This window comes from Anomaloglossus baeobatrachus, chromosome 6 (genome assembly GCF_048569485.1).
Source record: "Anomaloglossus baeobatrachus isolate aAnoBae1 chromosome 6, aAnoBae1.hap1, whole genome shotgun sequence".
Lineage (NCBI taxonomy): Eukaryota > Metazoa > Chordata > Amphibia > Anura > Aromobatidae > Anomaloglossus > Anomaloglossus baeobatrachus.
Window position 1 is genome coordinate 386,598,244 of NC_134358.1, and position 18,878 is coordinate 386,617,121.

An 18,878-nucleotide genomic window follows, 5' to 3' on the forward strand; every position below is an offset into this window, starting at 1 on the left:
AATGTTCTCCAGCTATAAAAATCAGCTCCCTCCTGAACTGAGAGGCATTTGTACATATGTGCTGGGACAGATAATAACAATATTGTATTGTTCTTTATTTACAACACTTTTTAATGTTGCCAATTACACATGCCCTGTTCATGTTTTCTGCGTAGAGAGAAGCTGTGGAAAGATTAGGCGCAAATAGGGTCTTATCCGGTAAGCAGGTGGCAGGTGAATGTCAGGAGAAACACAACCCCTTATTGAGCGTGGAAGGCAGCGGTTCCGCAGCGGTAAAACGATAATAAAAGCAGGAGGAAAGCGGGTTTAAATACCGCGCCCAAACCACAGGAGTCCGGAGGGTGTTAGTAAATCCCTTTTTTTACTTTTCATTTTTATTTTCACTCCAATATTCATCATTTTTTTTTTTTTCCATTTTTTATTAAATTTCATTATTTTTTTTCCACCATAAATATTTACTTTCACCTATAATAATTATTGTTTTAAATAGAAACATCAGTTTTTTTCCCTACTCATACATTTTCAGCACTTTTTTCTTGATTTTTCTATCTTTTTCCTCCTTTTTCCCCCTTTTTTTCTTTTTGTCAATGCTCACAACTTTATCGATTACTTCACGTGCCTATGAGTCATGAGAAGGATGACGTAATAAGTGTATACGTGGCTTCTTTTGACATATATATATATAGGAGCCTGTGGCCCCTCTTTTGCTATAGTATTCTCTGTATATTGTCCTGATGAAGGGGACGGATATGTCCCTGAAACATGTAGACCTGAGAAAATAAAAAAAGGAATTTACTAACACCCTCCGGACTCCAGTGGTTTTGGCGCGGTATTTAAACCCGCTTTCCTCCTGCTTTTATTATCATGTTTTCTGCGTAGAAGCTCTGGCAAAAATTTCTATAAGGCCTGCAACACACATCCGTAGAAAACGTGCGTGTTTGGTCCGTTTCCGTATATACCGGAGACACGGCCAAACGTGCACCAATGTTATTTAATGTTTGAGGACACATGTGCGTTTTTCATTAAGGTCCGTGAGTCCGTGTGCGTCCTACGTTTGTGTCTCCATTTTGCACGGAAGCATGTCCGTTTTCAGCACGCAACACGCAGCACGGACCCAATGAAAGTCAATGGGTCTGTGCACACGTCCGAGTGACACGGACACATCTCTGTTTGTTCCTTGTACGTTTTGTGCTTTTTTCATGTGATGTCGGTCTTTTTTCTTTTTCTGTTTCGTTCTCTCCCTCAGTCCGTCAGTCGGTCGGTATCTCTCTATGTCTGTCAGTCGGTCTCTCTGTCTTATCTGTCCCTCTCGCTGTCTGTCGGTCAGTTCCCCCCCTCTCTCATACTTACGGTTCCCCGATCTCCGGTGCTGCGCTGCACTGCTGTTATAAAAGCTCCGGCGGCTTTTACTATTTTGAAAAAGCCGGCCGCTCATTAATCAATCTCGTATTCCCTGCTTTACCCGCACACAGGCGCCTGTGGTTGGTTGCAGTCACACACGCCCACCACGCTGAGTGACAGCTGTGTCACTGCACCCAATCACAGCAGCCGGTGGGCATGTCTATACTGTGCAGTAAAATAAATAAATAAATAATTAAAAAAAACGGCGTGCGGTCTCCCCCTATTTTAATACCAGCCAGATAAAGCCATATGGCTGAAGGCTGGTATTCTCAGGATGGGGAGCCCCACGTTATGGGGAGCCCCCCAGCCTAACAATATCAGTCAGCAGCCGCCCAGAATTGCCGCATACATTATATGCAACAGTTCTGGGACTGTACCCGGCTCTTCCCTATTTGCCCTGGTGCGTTGGCAAATTGGGGTAATAAGGAGTTAATGGCAGCCCATAGCTGCCACTAAATCCTAGATTAATCATGTCAGGCGTCTCCCCGAGATATTTTCCATGATTAATCTGTAAATTACAGTTAAAAAACACACACACCTGAAAAATCCTTTATTAGAAATAAAAAAACACTAACAAAGTTCCTCATCACCAATTTATTAACCCCGACAAAGCCCTCCATGTCCGGCGTAATCCATGGACCTCCAGCGTCGCATCCAGCTCTGCTGCATGCAGGTGACAGGAGCAGTAGAAGACACCGCCGCTCCTGTCACCTCCACGCAACAAATGAGGTGAGTAGCGCGATCAGCTGCTGTCAGTCAGGTAACTCAAGGCCACCGCTGGATCCAGTGGTGGCCGCGATTAACCTCAGTGACAGCTCAGCTGATCGCGATGTAAGTAAATGTAAACATATGCAATTGTAGAATTATTATTATGACAAGATCTCTTGATTAAAATGAGCGTTGTTCAGGGGACAACCCTTTACGTTTAATTTTTCTAAACTGTAAATGTGTTAATCTGATATAAAAGACTTTAGAAATCACATAAGTAACAATCAGATATGAAAAGCTGACTACAGATTAAGTGTAGCTGGATACTGTAATAATATGTCTCGAATATATGGTGAAAGCAAGGTGTATAAAATGTTGACACCACTGGCAATAGCCCATTACTCTGCAGAATAAAAAGCGAGCCACTGACACTTCAATTACTGAAACAACGACTCTAATAAGTATGAGTGCCATGAGGAATGTCCAACACAAAGGCATTGTCATTTCTTTCTTTCATGTCAAAGCTTGAGATGGAGATATTATACAAAAGCAAGTTACAAAAATGCAACTTGAGGCAGAATAATATTTCAAAAAGTAAAATGGCTAATATTTTGAAATATATTGAATTACTCATTACTCCTGTATCCAAGCATCTAACAGCAAAGCAGTCTTCCTGTGCCAACAAAACAGTATTTAATCATTTTTATACAGCAAAGTATAATAAATAGTATCAAGTTTATTGTAGTTCAATCCTACATGTAAAATTGATCTGCTGAAATGGGAACTCAAACTTAGTCTGTAAAGCCTTCAAGTAGGTGTCACATGGCGGAGGTTAAGGGATACATATCACCATCCTGTGGCTGCCTTTATTATCTAACCCCTTCATGGATATGGATGTAACTGTATATCCTTCACTCACAGTGGCATTTAAATGACATCACAGCAATGTGAATGGGGTAACCATTGGCTTAAGACACCTGTCGTTGCCATCTTGGTTTTTCTGTAACGCTCAGCTATATGTTGAGTTTCAAAGGAAATCAGGATTTACACTATACCCCCCAAGATCATGATAATGTAGTACGGTATATAATTTAAGTAATTGGATGATCACAGGGTCAAGTTGCTAAGAAAAAAAATATATACATTTTTTAAAAAAATCTAATCAAACCCCATTCCCCCATTACCAATCTAGACTCTATAAAAAAAGAAATATATTTGTTATCACTGTGTCCGTAAAAGTCAGATCTATTAAAATTAAAATATAAAACTAATTACCCAATCGATAAATGGTCTATTGAGAAAAAGGAGCCAAAAGTTAGGTTTTTCTGTCAGCACACCTATCTGAAAAAATACAATAAAAATAGATGAAAGCAAAATGTTATCAATAAAAATCACAGCTCATCGTAATTAAAAAAGCTCTGACACAGCTCCAATGATGGGAAAGTAAAAATGTTGCAGGTGTCAGAAATGGCGATAAAAAACTTTTTTTTACATACTTATACAATTTTTGCACAATGTAAAAAATGAAACCTATAAAGCAATGGATATAGTGCATAATTTTCCACAATTTCACCACATTTGTTTTGTGGGGTTTATTTTACCATTATTCAGCTCATTTTATGATAACATGAGTGGTGTGATTCAAGACTACAACTTGTCTTGCAAAGACAAGCCTTCATTCAGCTATATAGGCGGGAACATAAAAAAGTTGTGGCTTTTGGAAGAAGAGAAGGAGAAACTAAAGCACAAATGCGAATAACTCCTTTGGCATCAAAGAATAAAGAAACCAATTGGAATCCATATTCCACCCTAAGAGACCTGTTTTTTTATGCAAAAATTAGGTTCACAATGTTCAGACACAAGGTCTTGTGTTATTGGCTGTCTAAGTCACATGTCCCTCTGCATATAATCCCTGATGAAGGTGATGCCGAAACGCGCGTTACAGCAGGCGCTACACACATCACGTTTCCTGATCTCCCACACAGGTAAAACTTATTGCACTATGCAATTCATAGTTATTATGAGCATGTACTCTGCAGCTTACTGACTGCAGTAAGGGCATTTGTGCCTAGCAGCCCGTACTGCCTACCTCTTGCTTGGATATACTTGCTATACAAAGAGATTTAACCATGTGCTTACATTTGCATATTGATGCTTTCCTTGCACTTGATTAAATCTCAACTACCTCTTTCTCTCTCACCCCTATTTGCACTTAACACTTTAGTGTCACTTGCAATATATTTATGAACTTATATGCAATATACTTAGTTTGATTTCTCCTCAATGGTGTATATTTTGTATACTCCCCTGGCTTGGGTTTACCAGATCTCTGCACTCCCTATGACTCTTTAACCCTCTTGTATGTGTGGCACATTTTTCTTTTTAACTTTTTCAGCATATGCAATTTTTAATCAATAAAGTATGTGTTTATATTAACCTTTTTTTCGGTTTCCTCCTTCTCATCGGTTGTCATTTATTTCCCCATTAGGTCTTATCTACATCCACAACCCCTGCACTTTGTGTTATGACTCTACTGATATATACATACTTTCTGTATTTTCCATGTAGGCATGGTTGATTATTCCTGACCCCTTTTGTTTTGTCCTCTGCATATAAGAAGTGGACATGCAGTGTTGGTGCCATATTGAGACTGCTACAGATTGGGAATGGTGCTGCTGCATATAAATTCATATTAGTACAAATCCATAACAATATGCATTATTCTGGGAACTTAACTGCATCAAAACACGGACTAGCGGGCCTCGCCAAGCTCCGTCTGCCCCATCAACAGCGTCTGCTGCTTCATCCTCCCCCATCACCATAGCAAGTGTTCTCACATAGTTCTCCGGCTGCAGAACTTCCACTTGTTTACCCACAACAGTCGAGGTCTGTGACAGCCCATCAGCTGTTACAGAAATGGACCTGCCTAATGTTTTTGACCGATGTCAAACTCCGAGCACACCACATCAATCTCAAGCCAACATGACATCTCCAGCTGGATCTACCTCCCAGTCCACCTGTTTGTCATGCACACCCTGCTCCACCCTCTCTCAGCACAGCAGCCAACCCTCGGTCTCACAATGGTCACATAAAAGATTATTTCCTCCTACACATGCCAAAGCTAAAAGCTTGAACTTATAAACTTATATCTAAACAATTGGCCACAGAAATGCTGCCTTTCTGCTTGGTGGATACAGACAATTTCTGAAACTTGATGGGCATGGCAGTCCCAAAATATCAGTTGCCCAATCACCATTACTTTTCTAATAAAGTTATGTCTGCACTACACCAGCATGCTAGAGACAACATAATCCATTTCTTGTAAAACTCTGCTTCTCCCAGGGTGCATTTTACCACTGACACTTGGATGAGCAAGCATTGCCAGGGGCTTAAGGCTATGTCCGCATGTTGCTTTTTACCTGCTTTTTTGCTGCTTTTTCAACTGCAGCGTTTAATGGCAAAATGGTTGTGTTCTGCTTTTCAAGCAAAGTCTATGGGAATTTGGGTTTCTTGTCCGCACTATGCAGTTCAAACTGCAGCCTTTTTGTTGCAGAACTTTGGTCAAAAACTCAGCTTTGCAGTGCAAAACCCAAATGGCAAAAACAATTGACATTGCATGTGAACAGCGCTCTATGCAAGCCACTTGTGTGCAGTTTTATCATCTATGATGTCCCGTGACGAGGGTGTAGGCTTACGTTTTATGGCCATAAATACCAACAAAAACCTCATATTTTTTTGTTTGTACAGGATACAGCCAGGCCCCTTTCTGTTGGGCCTTGCATTGTAGAGTGTCTGTCCGTGCATGATACACAGTGGGGTACGGCTTGGCAGCCCGCCTGATCCAATAGAAGGGCGTCACCTAATAGGCTGCGGGTTTGTGACTGTGCCATCTGCATGTGAACAGCGCTCTATGCAAGCCACTTGTGTGCAGTTTTATCATCTAGCATTCGCCTCCCCTCCATTCCATGGAGGTGTGTGTGTGATCTGCTTCTCCTGCACCTATGACGCTTCCACATTAGTGGGGGTTTAGCTGTATCCTGGTAGAGCATTAGCTTTTGGCCTGGGCGATGTACACACTACAGCCCAATTTGCTGTGAGTAATACTTAATTTTTGGAGGACATTGTCCTCTTTTTGTTGCTATTTTTACAACCTGGTTGTACAACAGTTTCTAGACCACTATTCTTGCCTCGATGTGCTGCTGTATAAGGCATGTTCGCTGTGTGCTCACTTCCACCATTCGTACCCCGCGGATAATCAACTAGCATCGCTACAGAGGTCTTTCAGCCTACCGGTTAAGTGGTTGATTTATTATGTGCCGACATGGTGGAATTACACTCTGTGCAAATTGCAGAGACTGTGACAGCAGCAATGAGTTCTGGTCCAGTATGTCATGACGCAACGCCTGGGCCGACACAGTCCAATCGTGGGGCAAATCACGCTTGTGGAGTGGGTACAGATGAAGGACCTCTGCAGTTTTGAAATAGCTACTAAGATGGTAAGTGCTGATGATACCATCATCAGCATCACAAATTCCAGTAATTTGCATGCTGTAGCATACTTTGAATAGTCTGCTGGAGGAGGTAGTGGTCCCAGAGGAAGCAGAGAAGGATGCGTAAAGGATACTAATATCTGTAAGGTTAAAGTTGTTGCACAGGCAGGTTGCATGGGAGGGTGAAGTGCAGCAATCAAGGGGGGCTCATGGTACCAGACAAACTGTTAGTGAAGATGCAGGGGCCGAGGAACAAATGGAGGAGGACAAGGAGGAAGAGGTGATAGGTGCACAACAGTCAGGAGATGAAGAAGATATTGATCCCCTGTCTGTTGTCTGTGGTTGGTGGGAGGGGACTGAGCTTTAGTGTTACCCTGCAACCAACACACCATGGACTTGGACCTCATGGAAGCGATCAACACATTAGTGCCTTCTTGCTGCACTATCTGCAATATGACTCTGTTAGATCCACGGTACAGGAGTTAATTTTGCCAGTTGCTCTCCCTCCAGGAAAGGGACGCGCGCATGATGGAGTATCGAAACAAGCTTCTACACAAGCTTAAAAGTGATTTTCCCCAAGACAGAAATGAGGCTGTTCTAGACGTCCAACCCAGGGTACTTTGAGTCGTTATCGGAGAAACAATAGCAACAGCAGTTTAAGTGGCAGAAACAAATTTTGTGGGTTGTGGCAAACATTTTTTAGATCATCCCATGCACCAGCAGAGCAGAGTACAAGTCTGACACATAGTGAATGTCTGGAGAGAATGGTGCAGGAGTATCTAGAGTTCAATATGCCATCAGGGGGGTTAGACCCTTTTGCATTTTGGTCTTCAAAAATGGAAGTTTGCCCTGAGCCAGTAACGCCTTGGAGGTTTTGTCATGACAGGCAGCCAGCGTTTTCTCAGAACGTGTCTTCAGCGCTGCTAGTTGTGTCCTAATGGATAAGCACATCTGTCTGTTCCCAGAAAGTGTAGTCCACCTAACTTTCATCAAGATGAACAAGTCATGGATCTCCAATGACTTTTCATCCCCAGTCATAAACTGAAGACTAGGCGATGGTGTAGATTTCAGTGTTCTGCATTTACCTCGCGTTATTGTAGTGCCTTTGTTATGGCTTTTGTGGCTGCTGTTGCTACTGAAGCTGATGTTACTACCAAGTGCCTTGGTGGTGCAAAAATCAAATGATGTTACTGTTACTGCTGTTACTTTTAGAATTTGACTTTTTATGAAGCAGCTAATATCCCTCCTATTTCTCCTCCTTTTGCTTCCTATTGAGTCACAACAAGCGAAATTTTTGGGAAATGGAAACTCTTATTCGGGTCTCGTTTTTGTGTGTTGCCTGTTGTGTCAGGAGTCTCAGAGCACCAGGCGTACACCTGTCCCTCATCCACCTCTTAATTTTAACTTAACTTGAAAGCTGTAAATGCTGGCCCAGACCCTGTCTCCTGCATGGGCCATGCCTAACTGCTGAACCATGACACTCAGGGCACCAGGCTTACACCTGTCACTCATCCACCTGTTACTGGTGAATGTTTATGCTAGAAATTCTGGGACATGATTTGTTCCTGGCCCTGTCCCATGCATCCATGCTGCACCATTATACCATATGTACTCTGGGGAAATTGATGTCACTTTTCCTGGTATGTGCCCCTAATTTTTGGAAATGTGGAGACTCCAAGTTGGGTCTCCAAGTTGTGTGTTCTCTATAGTGGCAGGGATCTCAGAGCACTAGGCCTAAACCTGTCATTCATCCACTTCTTAATTTTAACTTAATTTGAAAGCTGTAAATGCTGGCACAGACCCTGTCTCCTGCATGGCCCATGCCTAACTGCAGTGGTACAACACTATGGGTACTCTGGGGTAATTGCTGCCCCTTTCCTGGTGTCTGCTCCTAATTTTTGTAAATTTGGAGACTCCAAATTGGGTCACTAAGTTGTGTGTTGTCTGTAGTGGCAGGGGTCTCAGAGCAACAGGCCTAAACATGTCATTCATCCACTTCTTAATTTTAACTTAATTTGAAAGCTGTAAATGCTGGCCCAGGCCTTGTCTCGTGCATAAACCATGCCTGATTGGTGCACCCCAACACTACAGGTAATGCATGGCAATTGATGCCACTTTCCTGGTGTCTGCCTCTCATTTCGAGAAATCGGGATGAAGGAGTCTTAGTAGGGTGTCATTGTTGTATGATGCCTGTAGCAGTAGGGCTCCCAGACTGGCAGGCATGTGCTACTTTTACCCCATCTACCTCTCTTACTATCCTTAAATATGTCTAGCAATAACACTCTATGAAGCTAATATTGGTGCCACCTTAGTGTGGCTGAGCAGTGGAGCAGTTTGAGCTGTTGCATTAGGTATGAGGATTCCCAGTCAACCAGTCCTACAACTGTCTCTCATCCATCTCAATATTTCTTATGTTAACAATCTAGGAAGCTAATGACTTGCCACAATACTATGGCTCAACTGTAAAATGGTTGGAGATGTTTTGGCAACTTTTGGGATTCCCTAAAGGTGTTGTCTATGCTGTTGTTTTTGCCTCCCTTCGAATTCAATGGGGTTCAGATATATGCATCGAACAGTTAGTTGAACTGTTCAGCAAACACAGGTAAATTAGGCGAACAGTGACCGAACTTGGGCGTTTCACTTATCTCTAATTATAATGAACATTTTATGAGTCCAGATCTTAAATGATCATTTTAATATCAGGAAGAAATATTTAAAAAAGGATCATTTAATACATGATATATATATATATATATAGCCACTAAGAATGGAAGGTGGAAGTGGATTAACATCTCTTTGATGCTCATCATCTTAAATAGATCTCTTTTCTAAGTGTAATTTACAGTATCTAAGAACAGGTGTGTGAAGAATTCTCCTTAATATATAATGTATATAGAGACTGGGAAGTAACAATGAAGAAACTAGTTTTCAATCAAACATAATAAAAGGCTTCTTTGCTATAGTCATATATGTTACCTCTATACATGTATGTGGCTCATTGAAAGCTATATTCCCAAACTCCCATATTGTACTTAATAATTGTTCGGGTGGATAATAAACCCTGGAAAAGCACAATGTGCTTTAGAATTTAATTATATGGCTTCAAAAGAAGGTGGAGCTGCATGTTATCTGCTAAGATGATTCAAGCATATTAATCTAAATCCCAGAAAGCAGGAGGAAGAATGCACATTAATCTGATGCAGACTTCGGAGGTTTTTATTAGCTTCAAATTCTGTCTATAAAAGCCACACAGTGGAAACCTACATTATTCAGCAGATTTCACAATATAATAATCTTAGCATTGGTTATAAGATGGCAAAATATAATGAAGAACCCGAGGCTCCATAATGTAGAACCTAAAGGACTCTGTGTGTTGCTATATAATGCTATACCAGCAGATTTCTATGGAACAACACTCCCAACTCCCCTTAGCTGTTTCTCTACAAAATCATAGGCTTTTAGTGTTACTACAAAAGCATGCCCCTTTAAGAGAGCACTTAAGGAATACCCTATTATGGATCTGTAAAAATTAGCCATGACATGGCTATTATTTTTTGAGTAATGGTATTTTTTACAACATGAAATGACGTTTTATAATGGACTATACGAGGGGCTGCTGATAAGTCTTTGTCTTTGTGATCTTGTTTGTTTCTATGGTAATGAATGTTACATCACATGAAAGCCTTATGTGTCTAATATATGTTTTCAAATTGTGTTTGTTGCTTATGGCAACAGTGTTGTACACATGTGGGAAAACACAATGGTGGAGTCTAATATTCTAATATGATATTCACAACAACTGAGAGCAGAGGAGTGATAAAATTCTTGTTTCTGCAAGGAAAGTCCGCGAAGGATATTCATGGTGATATGTCGCAGACATTGGCGGATCAATGCCCTTCATATTCCACAGTTAAGAACTGGGTTGCCAAATTTAAAACAGGCCTCTTCAGCACCAATGATGAGGAACGTCGTGGACGACCAAGAGTGTTCTGGAGATCATCGATGCTGTGCACAACCTCATACTGGTTTACAGGGTTATAGCCTATTCAGGAATGACCATACAAATAAGCGAGGGGGAGGTGTGTGTCTATATGTAAAATCATCCTTAAAACCCATCCTGCGTGACAACATATGTGAGGGTACTGAGAATGTAGAGTCCCTATGGGTGGAGATAAGGGGGGGGAGAATGAATAATAAAATACTGATAGGGGTGTGTTATAAGACGCCGACTATTATGGAAGAGGTAGAGAATCTCCTCATAAAGCAAATTGATAAAGCAACGAGTCTCGGAGAGGTAATTATTATGGGGGACTTTAACTATTCTGATATAAATTGGGGAACAGAAACTTGCAGTTCCAGCAAAGGAAATAGATTTTTGATAACAATGAAAGATAATTACCTTTCACAAATGGTACAGGACCCCACAAGAGGGGGAGCACTACTAGACCTTGTACTAACCAATAGGCCAGACCGCATATCAAATATACAAGTTGGGGGTTACTTGGGGAATAGTGATCACAAAATAATACGTTTTCATGTATTTTTTAGTAAGATGTATAGTAGAGGGGCTACAAGGACATTAAACTTCAGGAAAGCAAATTTTAAACGGTTGAGAGATGATCTTAGTGCAATAAACTGGGATGATGTACTAAGTAATAAAAGTACACAAAGCAAATGGGAGACTTTTATGAGCATCCTGAATAGGGCTTGTGCAGAAAATATACCCTATGGGAACAAACATGCTAGAAATAGGAGGAAACCCCTATGGCTAAATAGACAACTAACACGTTAAAGACCTTAAGCGCTCCTTCTCTGAAAAAAGGACTGGTAGATGGGATTGGCCCCTTGTTTCCCATATCGGGTAACCCTAAGTTCAAACCGGGATGTGCAGCCCGGCATTTTTAAGTAGCTCCAAGTCCCGCCCCCTATGTTTTACCAGGTGGCCCCTAGCGGTGTACTATTGCCACTCAGTGTGATCCTGGGAGAAACCCCCACCACTCCACGTCATGAATATGAATACACCCAACCTCAGCACTTTTTTATATCAATCCCTGAGAAACCAGCTTTGACACGCCCCCCTTCAACGTTTGAAATGCTGTGCCTCGCTAAAACTATTATACCGCATGCGACTTTGGTGGTGTACAAATTGCTCTCGGAAAAAGATCTGCTCTCCCTCCCCTCATACTGTAAGGCCTGGGAGTCAGAACTAAACAAAACTTTCACAAAATCCCAATGGAACAAATGTTTTTCGCTTTCACACAAATCAATCATAGCATCTAAGTCGCAAGAAACAAGCTACAAGATAATATCAAGATGGTACAGGGTCCCAGTCACAATAAATAAATGGTTTCCAGGGGTTCCGGATACGTGCTGGCGCTGCGGTGCAGAATTGGGATCGATGACTCACATATGGTGGTCCTGCCCGACACTGAGCGCCTTTTGGAACGGAGTCCTCAGGACAGTGTTGGAAGTAACAGGGATCTCAATACCACAGACCCCAGAAGCAATCTTGCTCTATATGTTCCCCATATCCGCTTCCAGATTTAAAAAATCCCTGCTCAGACACCTACTACAGGCTGCGAAAACTGTAATCCCCAGACACTGGAGATCCATGGATCCCCCGTCTTTGGAGGAGTGGTTTGCAGAGGTGGACCTAGTGCACCGTATGGAGTCCTTGGTGGCTTACTCACAACAAGAAAGAGACACAGTTGCCCAGATGTGGTTTCACTGGGAGGCGTTCCGGTCCTCTCCTCTTTACCGCCAGATCTTGAAATAAAGTGCAATGCTCTAAACTTCTTCCTCTGTTTTTCCTTCCTTCCTTTACAGCTTAATTTTTTCTTCCCCCCTCACACGCTCTTTTCCTTTTCATTCATGGTAGAGAGATCCCCGAATTGAGGGGATGAGGTTGAAAAATGTATAGGATCCTATATATGATTGTTATAACCTTGACTACCTTTTCACCCTAAAGATAGATGAAGGGTGCTGTTGATAGTATTAGTTCTGGTTAATGTGATTGACTGGACTGCTTTCATTATTAATTCTTAACATATAGTCATATCAAAGATTTATGAAAACACCCAACATCTAAGGGATTTTATATATTTTCTTGAATGTCTATGCTTTCTTTTGTTTGTGAATATCTTGAAAATCAATAAAAATCTATTGTTTAAAAAAAAATAAAAAAAAATGTTAACTCCGTTGTTGTCCACCAGGTGGCCCTATAGGTAGTTTCATTGCAGAGCGCATGGATACTTTACTATACCTAGACACCACTTCTATGCCTATAGCTGCCGCCGTTCTCAAGTTAATGGCGGTGGACAGGATATGGGTTGACACACTGTATATATATATATATATATAGTATATATACTTTAGAGTTTTTTTTAAATCCTTTTTTGCTATTGGTTTATTACCTCATGACAGAGTACTATAGGCTCATCACACTGCATGTGGAGGATACTGTGGAAGAATTCACTTTGGGGGTACCATACAGTGTGTGAGATTCACTTTTCTTTATATTTTATGGGAGCCATGAAAGGGGTATCATATTGTGTGGGAACATTATGGGGCTTCAATAGGAGCAAAATTACTTTGCAAGGGGTGCAAAGTTGTGAGATATGCTCATCTATGACCTCACCGAATACCATTTTTTTTTTCATGTGCGGGTGGCAATTAGGACATTTGCTATGGGCCCAAAGATGGTTATGTATGTACCTTTTCACACTGATTGACATAAAACAGAAAGGGTTATGTAAAAAGGTAAAAGAAGACTCCAAAACATACTAATGTTGCTATGATAGTTTGTAATCTGAAAACAGAGTACAAGTAGAGGTATATGAGATATCAAATTTGCCTAAAGAAACTTCACATTGTTTCTTAAAATAGAATAATGCATGAGAACATAAATAACAATACATACAGTACTTGTTTTGGACAAAGTACATACAGATAATACAGAATTCAATAAAAAAAGAGAAAATGTTCAGAGGAAGATGAAAATCAATATTTTTTTTTTTACTGTACCTTGTTTGGATATGGAAGTTGTTTGTAGTGCCGGTGTGCTCATAGTCATGAACGGCAGCAGCAAAAATCATGGCAAATATTTCCAGTTCTGTAAGCCAGTGCTAAAATTTGAGAAGAGGTGAAATTAATAATAAAATACTGATAAAATCAATATCACTCTAAATAAGCCCTTCACTATTGGGAATGAATTTTGTTTTTGCTTGAACTGTTAAAGCAGCAGATTCTACTGCAAAAAAACACACTAGAAAAAACTGTGCATTTATGCTCCATGGCAATATGGTGTTATAAGTTTATTTCCAGTATTAAAGGTTATTGGAAATCTCAAAAATGCTTCCAATCAATGTTGAAGAAATATTGCCTCATACAGTCCAATTGCCTCAGGTGTATGAAGCCAAGCATCGAGCCATGCAGTCCGACTTTCATTCAGTTATTCATTTCTCACATACAAGTAGTATCCATGTTTTTCACAGATAGAACTTGTACCTATGATACTCTGTCTACTCTCTAGTGCTGGTCATAAAGCTTATTTTTTGTCAGACCGATTGGTCCTCGCCAAAATCGCTTAAGGCCGCTTTACATGCAGCAATCTCGCTAGCGAGATCGTTAGCGTTCATACCCGCCCTCGCTGGTTATGCGTCACGGGCAAATCGCTGCCCGTGGCGCACAACATTGCTCGGACCCGTCACACTACTTACCTGCCTAGCGACGTCGCTGTGACCAGCGAACCGCCTCCTTTCTAAGGGGGCGGTTCGTTCGGCGTCACAGCGACGTCACTAAGCAGCCGCCCAATAGAAGCAGAGGGGCGGAGATAAGCGGGACGAACATCCCGCCTACCTCCTTCCTTCCTCATTGCGGGCGGCCGCAGGTACAGTGATGTTCCTCGTTCCTGCTTTGTCACACATAGCAATGTGTGCTGCCGCAGGAACAACGAACAACCTGCGTCCTGCAACAGCAACGATATTTGGGAACTAGACAGCGTGTCAACGAGCAATGGTAATATGAGTATTTTTGCTCGTTAGCGGTCGCTCGTACGTGTCACACGCAACGACATCGCTAACGAGAATGGATGTGCGTCACGAATTCCGTGACCCCCAACGACATCACGTTAGCGATGTAGTTGCGTGTAAAGCGGCCTTTAGACATGTCCAATATTGATATCCAAGTGTCGGATCAAAATAGTTAATGAACGTCTATATGGGTTCATGAAACAATTGGCCAGCATTTGGACACTATCCTTGTAATGTCCATTTTTCATGGAATGGTCAGGCAAAGCTGGGGAACCTTCCTTTATTTTTAGCATACGAGAAAAACTAATGAAACTCAGACCAAACTCTGATTACAATTTGAAAAAACTCTGATGAAACTAAAAAAACACTCAGGAAACTCAGTCCATAAACCAAAAGATTTGTGAATGGATTATTCTAAAGAGCTTACTGACTCTGAGTATGGTACTGCAATATGATACCATCACTGCAATAATTCAGTACATGAAATTTCTGCTAAATATTCCACCATCAACTGTGGGTGCTCTTAAAGGTGGAAGCCTTTAGGAATCACAGCAACTTAGCCAGAAAGTATTAAAGCACTTAAGTCCATAGCGGGCTCTCCGAATATGAGGAACTTAGTGCGTAAAAATCGTCAACAATCCATGGACTATATAACTGAAGGTGAAAATTTCCTCTGGTATTAACACCAACAAAAAAAACTGATTTGGCAGTGTCAAGTGACAAGAAAAAGGGTAACAATGTTTTGAACAAGTGTGAGACTTCTTTCATTTAAAAAAACACTCATCTTGGCTATCTCATAAATACATTTACTTGCAGTTATTTAGCATAAGATTAGTTATGCAGATTCCTGTCATGTTACTGCATTGTTACTGTTTTGCTCCTGGTGGTGGGATTTTTTTATCTTCTTCTGTTCTACAAATTACAACCTATTCTCACAATCACTAATACCTCAGTCTGTTATTAGGTTGACTCACAAGCAAAGTTCACTGGTTCAAATTGAGAAGCAGTCATGAAGAAGATTTCCCAAGAAAAGAGAAACAACATCAACCAACTCATCGATAGCAGTCTCTCGGCCAAGAAAATTAAAATACTGCATCATGTGAGTGCCATGACAGTTGGAAAATATGAAGGAAAGTCCTCCCATCTATTCAAAAGCCAAGAGGTGAACCTCCAGGCAAAATATTGGCATTAACAAGTTGGTTCATCGAAAGTCCATCCATTCTGGTGTGGCAGTGGAGGTAGATCGTATGCTTCATAATAGTGATATCACAGACATCCATGCAAGATCATTTAAAGAATTAGGGGTGCACAGCCACTCAATAATAGTTAGAGTGCAGTCTCTTGTGTGGGAAACAAACATCAAAGGGGAAGAGAAAAGACCACACAAAGTAGAAGCGCACATCCAAAATTTTGTAAAAATATTTTAAGATTTTATTAAATCCATGAAAAGCCACACAATTAAAAAACATTAAAAACCACACAATATTACAAACGACCTCTAAACAATTTGACCATGGTTACCAAATAGGAGAACAATGTATAATTAGCAATATAATTCAGAGGAGGTAAACAACATAATTCAATTGCAAGTAATCAATAATGACCTGGATTATGACATCAGTTTCCATGGCCAAACAGTTGCATACCATACAAGCCTTACATCACAAAGCAGAATGTTAATCATTGGATGCAGTAGTGTAACGCATTCTGAAGACTGAAGAATCACACTTTTTCTATCTGGCAATCTGATATGATAACATGACCTGCCTAAAGGTACCGTCACACATAACGAGATCGCTAGCGAGATCGCAGCTGAGTCACGGTTTCTGTGACGCAGTAGCGATCCCGTTAGCAATCTTGTTATGTGTGACACCTACCAGCGATCAGGCCCCTGCTGTGAGATCTTTAGTCGTTGCAGAATGGTCCAGGCCATTTTCTTCAAAGGCGATGTCCTGCTGGGCAGGACACATCGCTGTGTTTGACACTGTGTGACAGGGTCACAGTGACTGCTGAGATCGTTATACTGCGACCTGCGACCGTTCCTACATCGCTGGTAAGATCTGACTGTGTGACATCTCACCTGCGACCTCCCTGCGATTCCTATCAGGTTGCATCGTTTTTGGGATCGCTGGTAAGTCGTTGTGTGTGACTGGGCCTTAACTGTATGTTTGGGCAGCTGACCCACAGGATTAATGGTTGAATTAATATGTTAGTCAATAAAATTAGCTCTGTACGTCTTTGAGGTTTTGGGAATGGCCTGGAAGCTGAGAATGCAGTGTAGGTGAAGGGGGTGTTTTATTTAGACCCAATATATTTTGTATTCAGATCCTGCAGTGGGTGAAAATAATCTCTTTGGGCAGATAAGGGCCATAGAAATAGTCCAAAATATGGCCATGAAGCTTAGTTTTAGGAGCACTGGTCTGTATAATATAGATGGCAGGAAAGATAGAATACTTATGGCACTTTGTTATATGAAGGGTGGTAAATAGTTATGTGGCACCCCTGACCTGGTCAGGCACCACTGAGTACTGCACCCATGCTGGGGGCAGTACAAAACAGGTAATCCAAAAGGCTGACCGAGGTGTGACTACACAGGCGCATAGTAATCAGGTCTCACACATTGACCTTTGAAGGGACTCCTGAGAGATTCCAGGAGGGGGCGTAGCCTCCATGTCCACTCAAGGGGTGTGGTAGAGAACCTGGTTGCTAGGTGGCGTAGGCAAGAACAGGAGAGGAGTAGCAGTGAGCCAGTTTAGTGTGCAGGTCAGGGAGAGCAGACGTGAGGAGCAGACCCTGGAGCTGTTGCAGTCTAACAGCATCTGCGCAGTGACTACCGACTGGGGAGATCGGTCACCTGGTAGTGCTGCCCGAAATCCAACCAAAGCTAGAGAGAGCGAAGGAATGGCAGAGTAAGGGGACTGCCAGGGAGGTACCAGGCCTGCAGGGGTAACAGGTCCCAGTGCAGAGATAGATTCACCTTTCTTCTGCCAAACCTGGCGGTGGGGGTACTCCAGACCCACACCATACCACCACAGAGTCCGCAGCCACGTAGCAAAGAGAGGGCCCATAGTTCACAGGAGGCAAGCAGCCGGAGTGACCTGGTCCAGGCTACAAGCAAACAGGCCGAAACGAGGGGACAACAGGCAGCAGCAACTTCCCTGGGTGACCCCCGTAGGGACTTCAAGTAGGGGTCACCACAAAAACACAAAGGGCTAAGTAAGGCGAGTTGGTAGTCACCCTCATGAGCCAGCCGGAAGGATACCTAGTTCCAGCCTGGTTCATCCCAGCTACGCCCGGGTTACTCACCCTGCCATCTACTGTGAGTAAAAACCCTGAAAGACTGTCTGGACTGTGCCTGAGTCATTCTGCGACTTGTGGTTCCACACACTTATACAGGGCCCTGGGGCTTGCCTCACTCTTGGGAGGCCACTACAACTGACTGCACCCACCATCAGCCCCAGACACCTCTTAATCTGCAGTGGCGGTCACCCTGACCGCAATACCGAGAGTGGCGTCACGAAAATCCTAAAAGAAGGTTCCCTACCTGTGACCAGACTGTTCCTCCACGTGGAGTCCCTGGAGGTAATGCCCCGACACAACACCTGCGGGGCTTCACAGTTATTTACCATAAATCTTGGGTCATAAGAACGTAAAAGTGAGACCATTAGTGTCATCTAGACCTCTGGTGTCTGTAAAGCGTGATTGGGATAGAAATGTTTAGAAACTATTCAGATTCAGAAAGCAGTTACAGAGGGACATTAGACACTAATACAAGAGGTAGAACCCTTCATACAAGGGAACTGTGATATAGAGACTAACCCTAGAAGATACACTCATCAAGAGAGCTTTAAACTAGAACAGCGTGGGAAGGGAAGAAAAAGGCCAGGGAAAGCCATACACATGACAAATACTATTGAAAACTCTGCTGTTAGAAATGGAAAGGAAGAACTAAGAGAAAAAAATCAGAATAATGAAAATATGGGGGCAAGAATACACAATCACAAACTAAAATGTTTTTATACAAATGCACAGAGCATGGGCAACAAACAAGGAGAATTGGAGTTACTAACTCAGGAACAGAAATATGATGTCATTGGCATCACAGAAACTTGGTGGAATGATACACATGACTGGAATACAAGGCTAGAAGGATACAACTTATTTGCAAGAAACAGACATAATAAACGAGGAGGAGGTGTCGCATTGTATGTTAAAAAATCCTATATTTCCACAGAGATTGAAGCTTCAG

General features: G+C 41.9%; 1 protein-coding gene across 3 annotated transcripts in view; it reads right to left on the reverse strand.

Annotated features, from left to right (window-relative positions):
• PDE1C (phosphodiesterase 1C) overlaps positions 1-18,878 on the reverse strand; it is a 1,233,587-nt gene that overhangs the window by 203,637 nt on the left and 1,011,072 nt on the right. For all 3 annotated transcript variants that reach the window (XM_075315087.1, XM_075315088.1, XM_075315090.1), the window contains one exon: positions 13,623-13,723. In XM_075315087.1, coding sequence (XP_075171202.1) covers positions 13,623-13,723 — 101 coding nt within the window. The remainder of the gene's footprint in view (positions 1-13,622; positions 13,724-18,878) is intronic.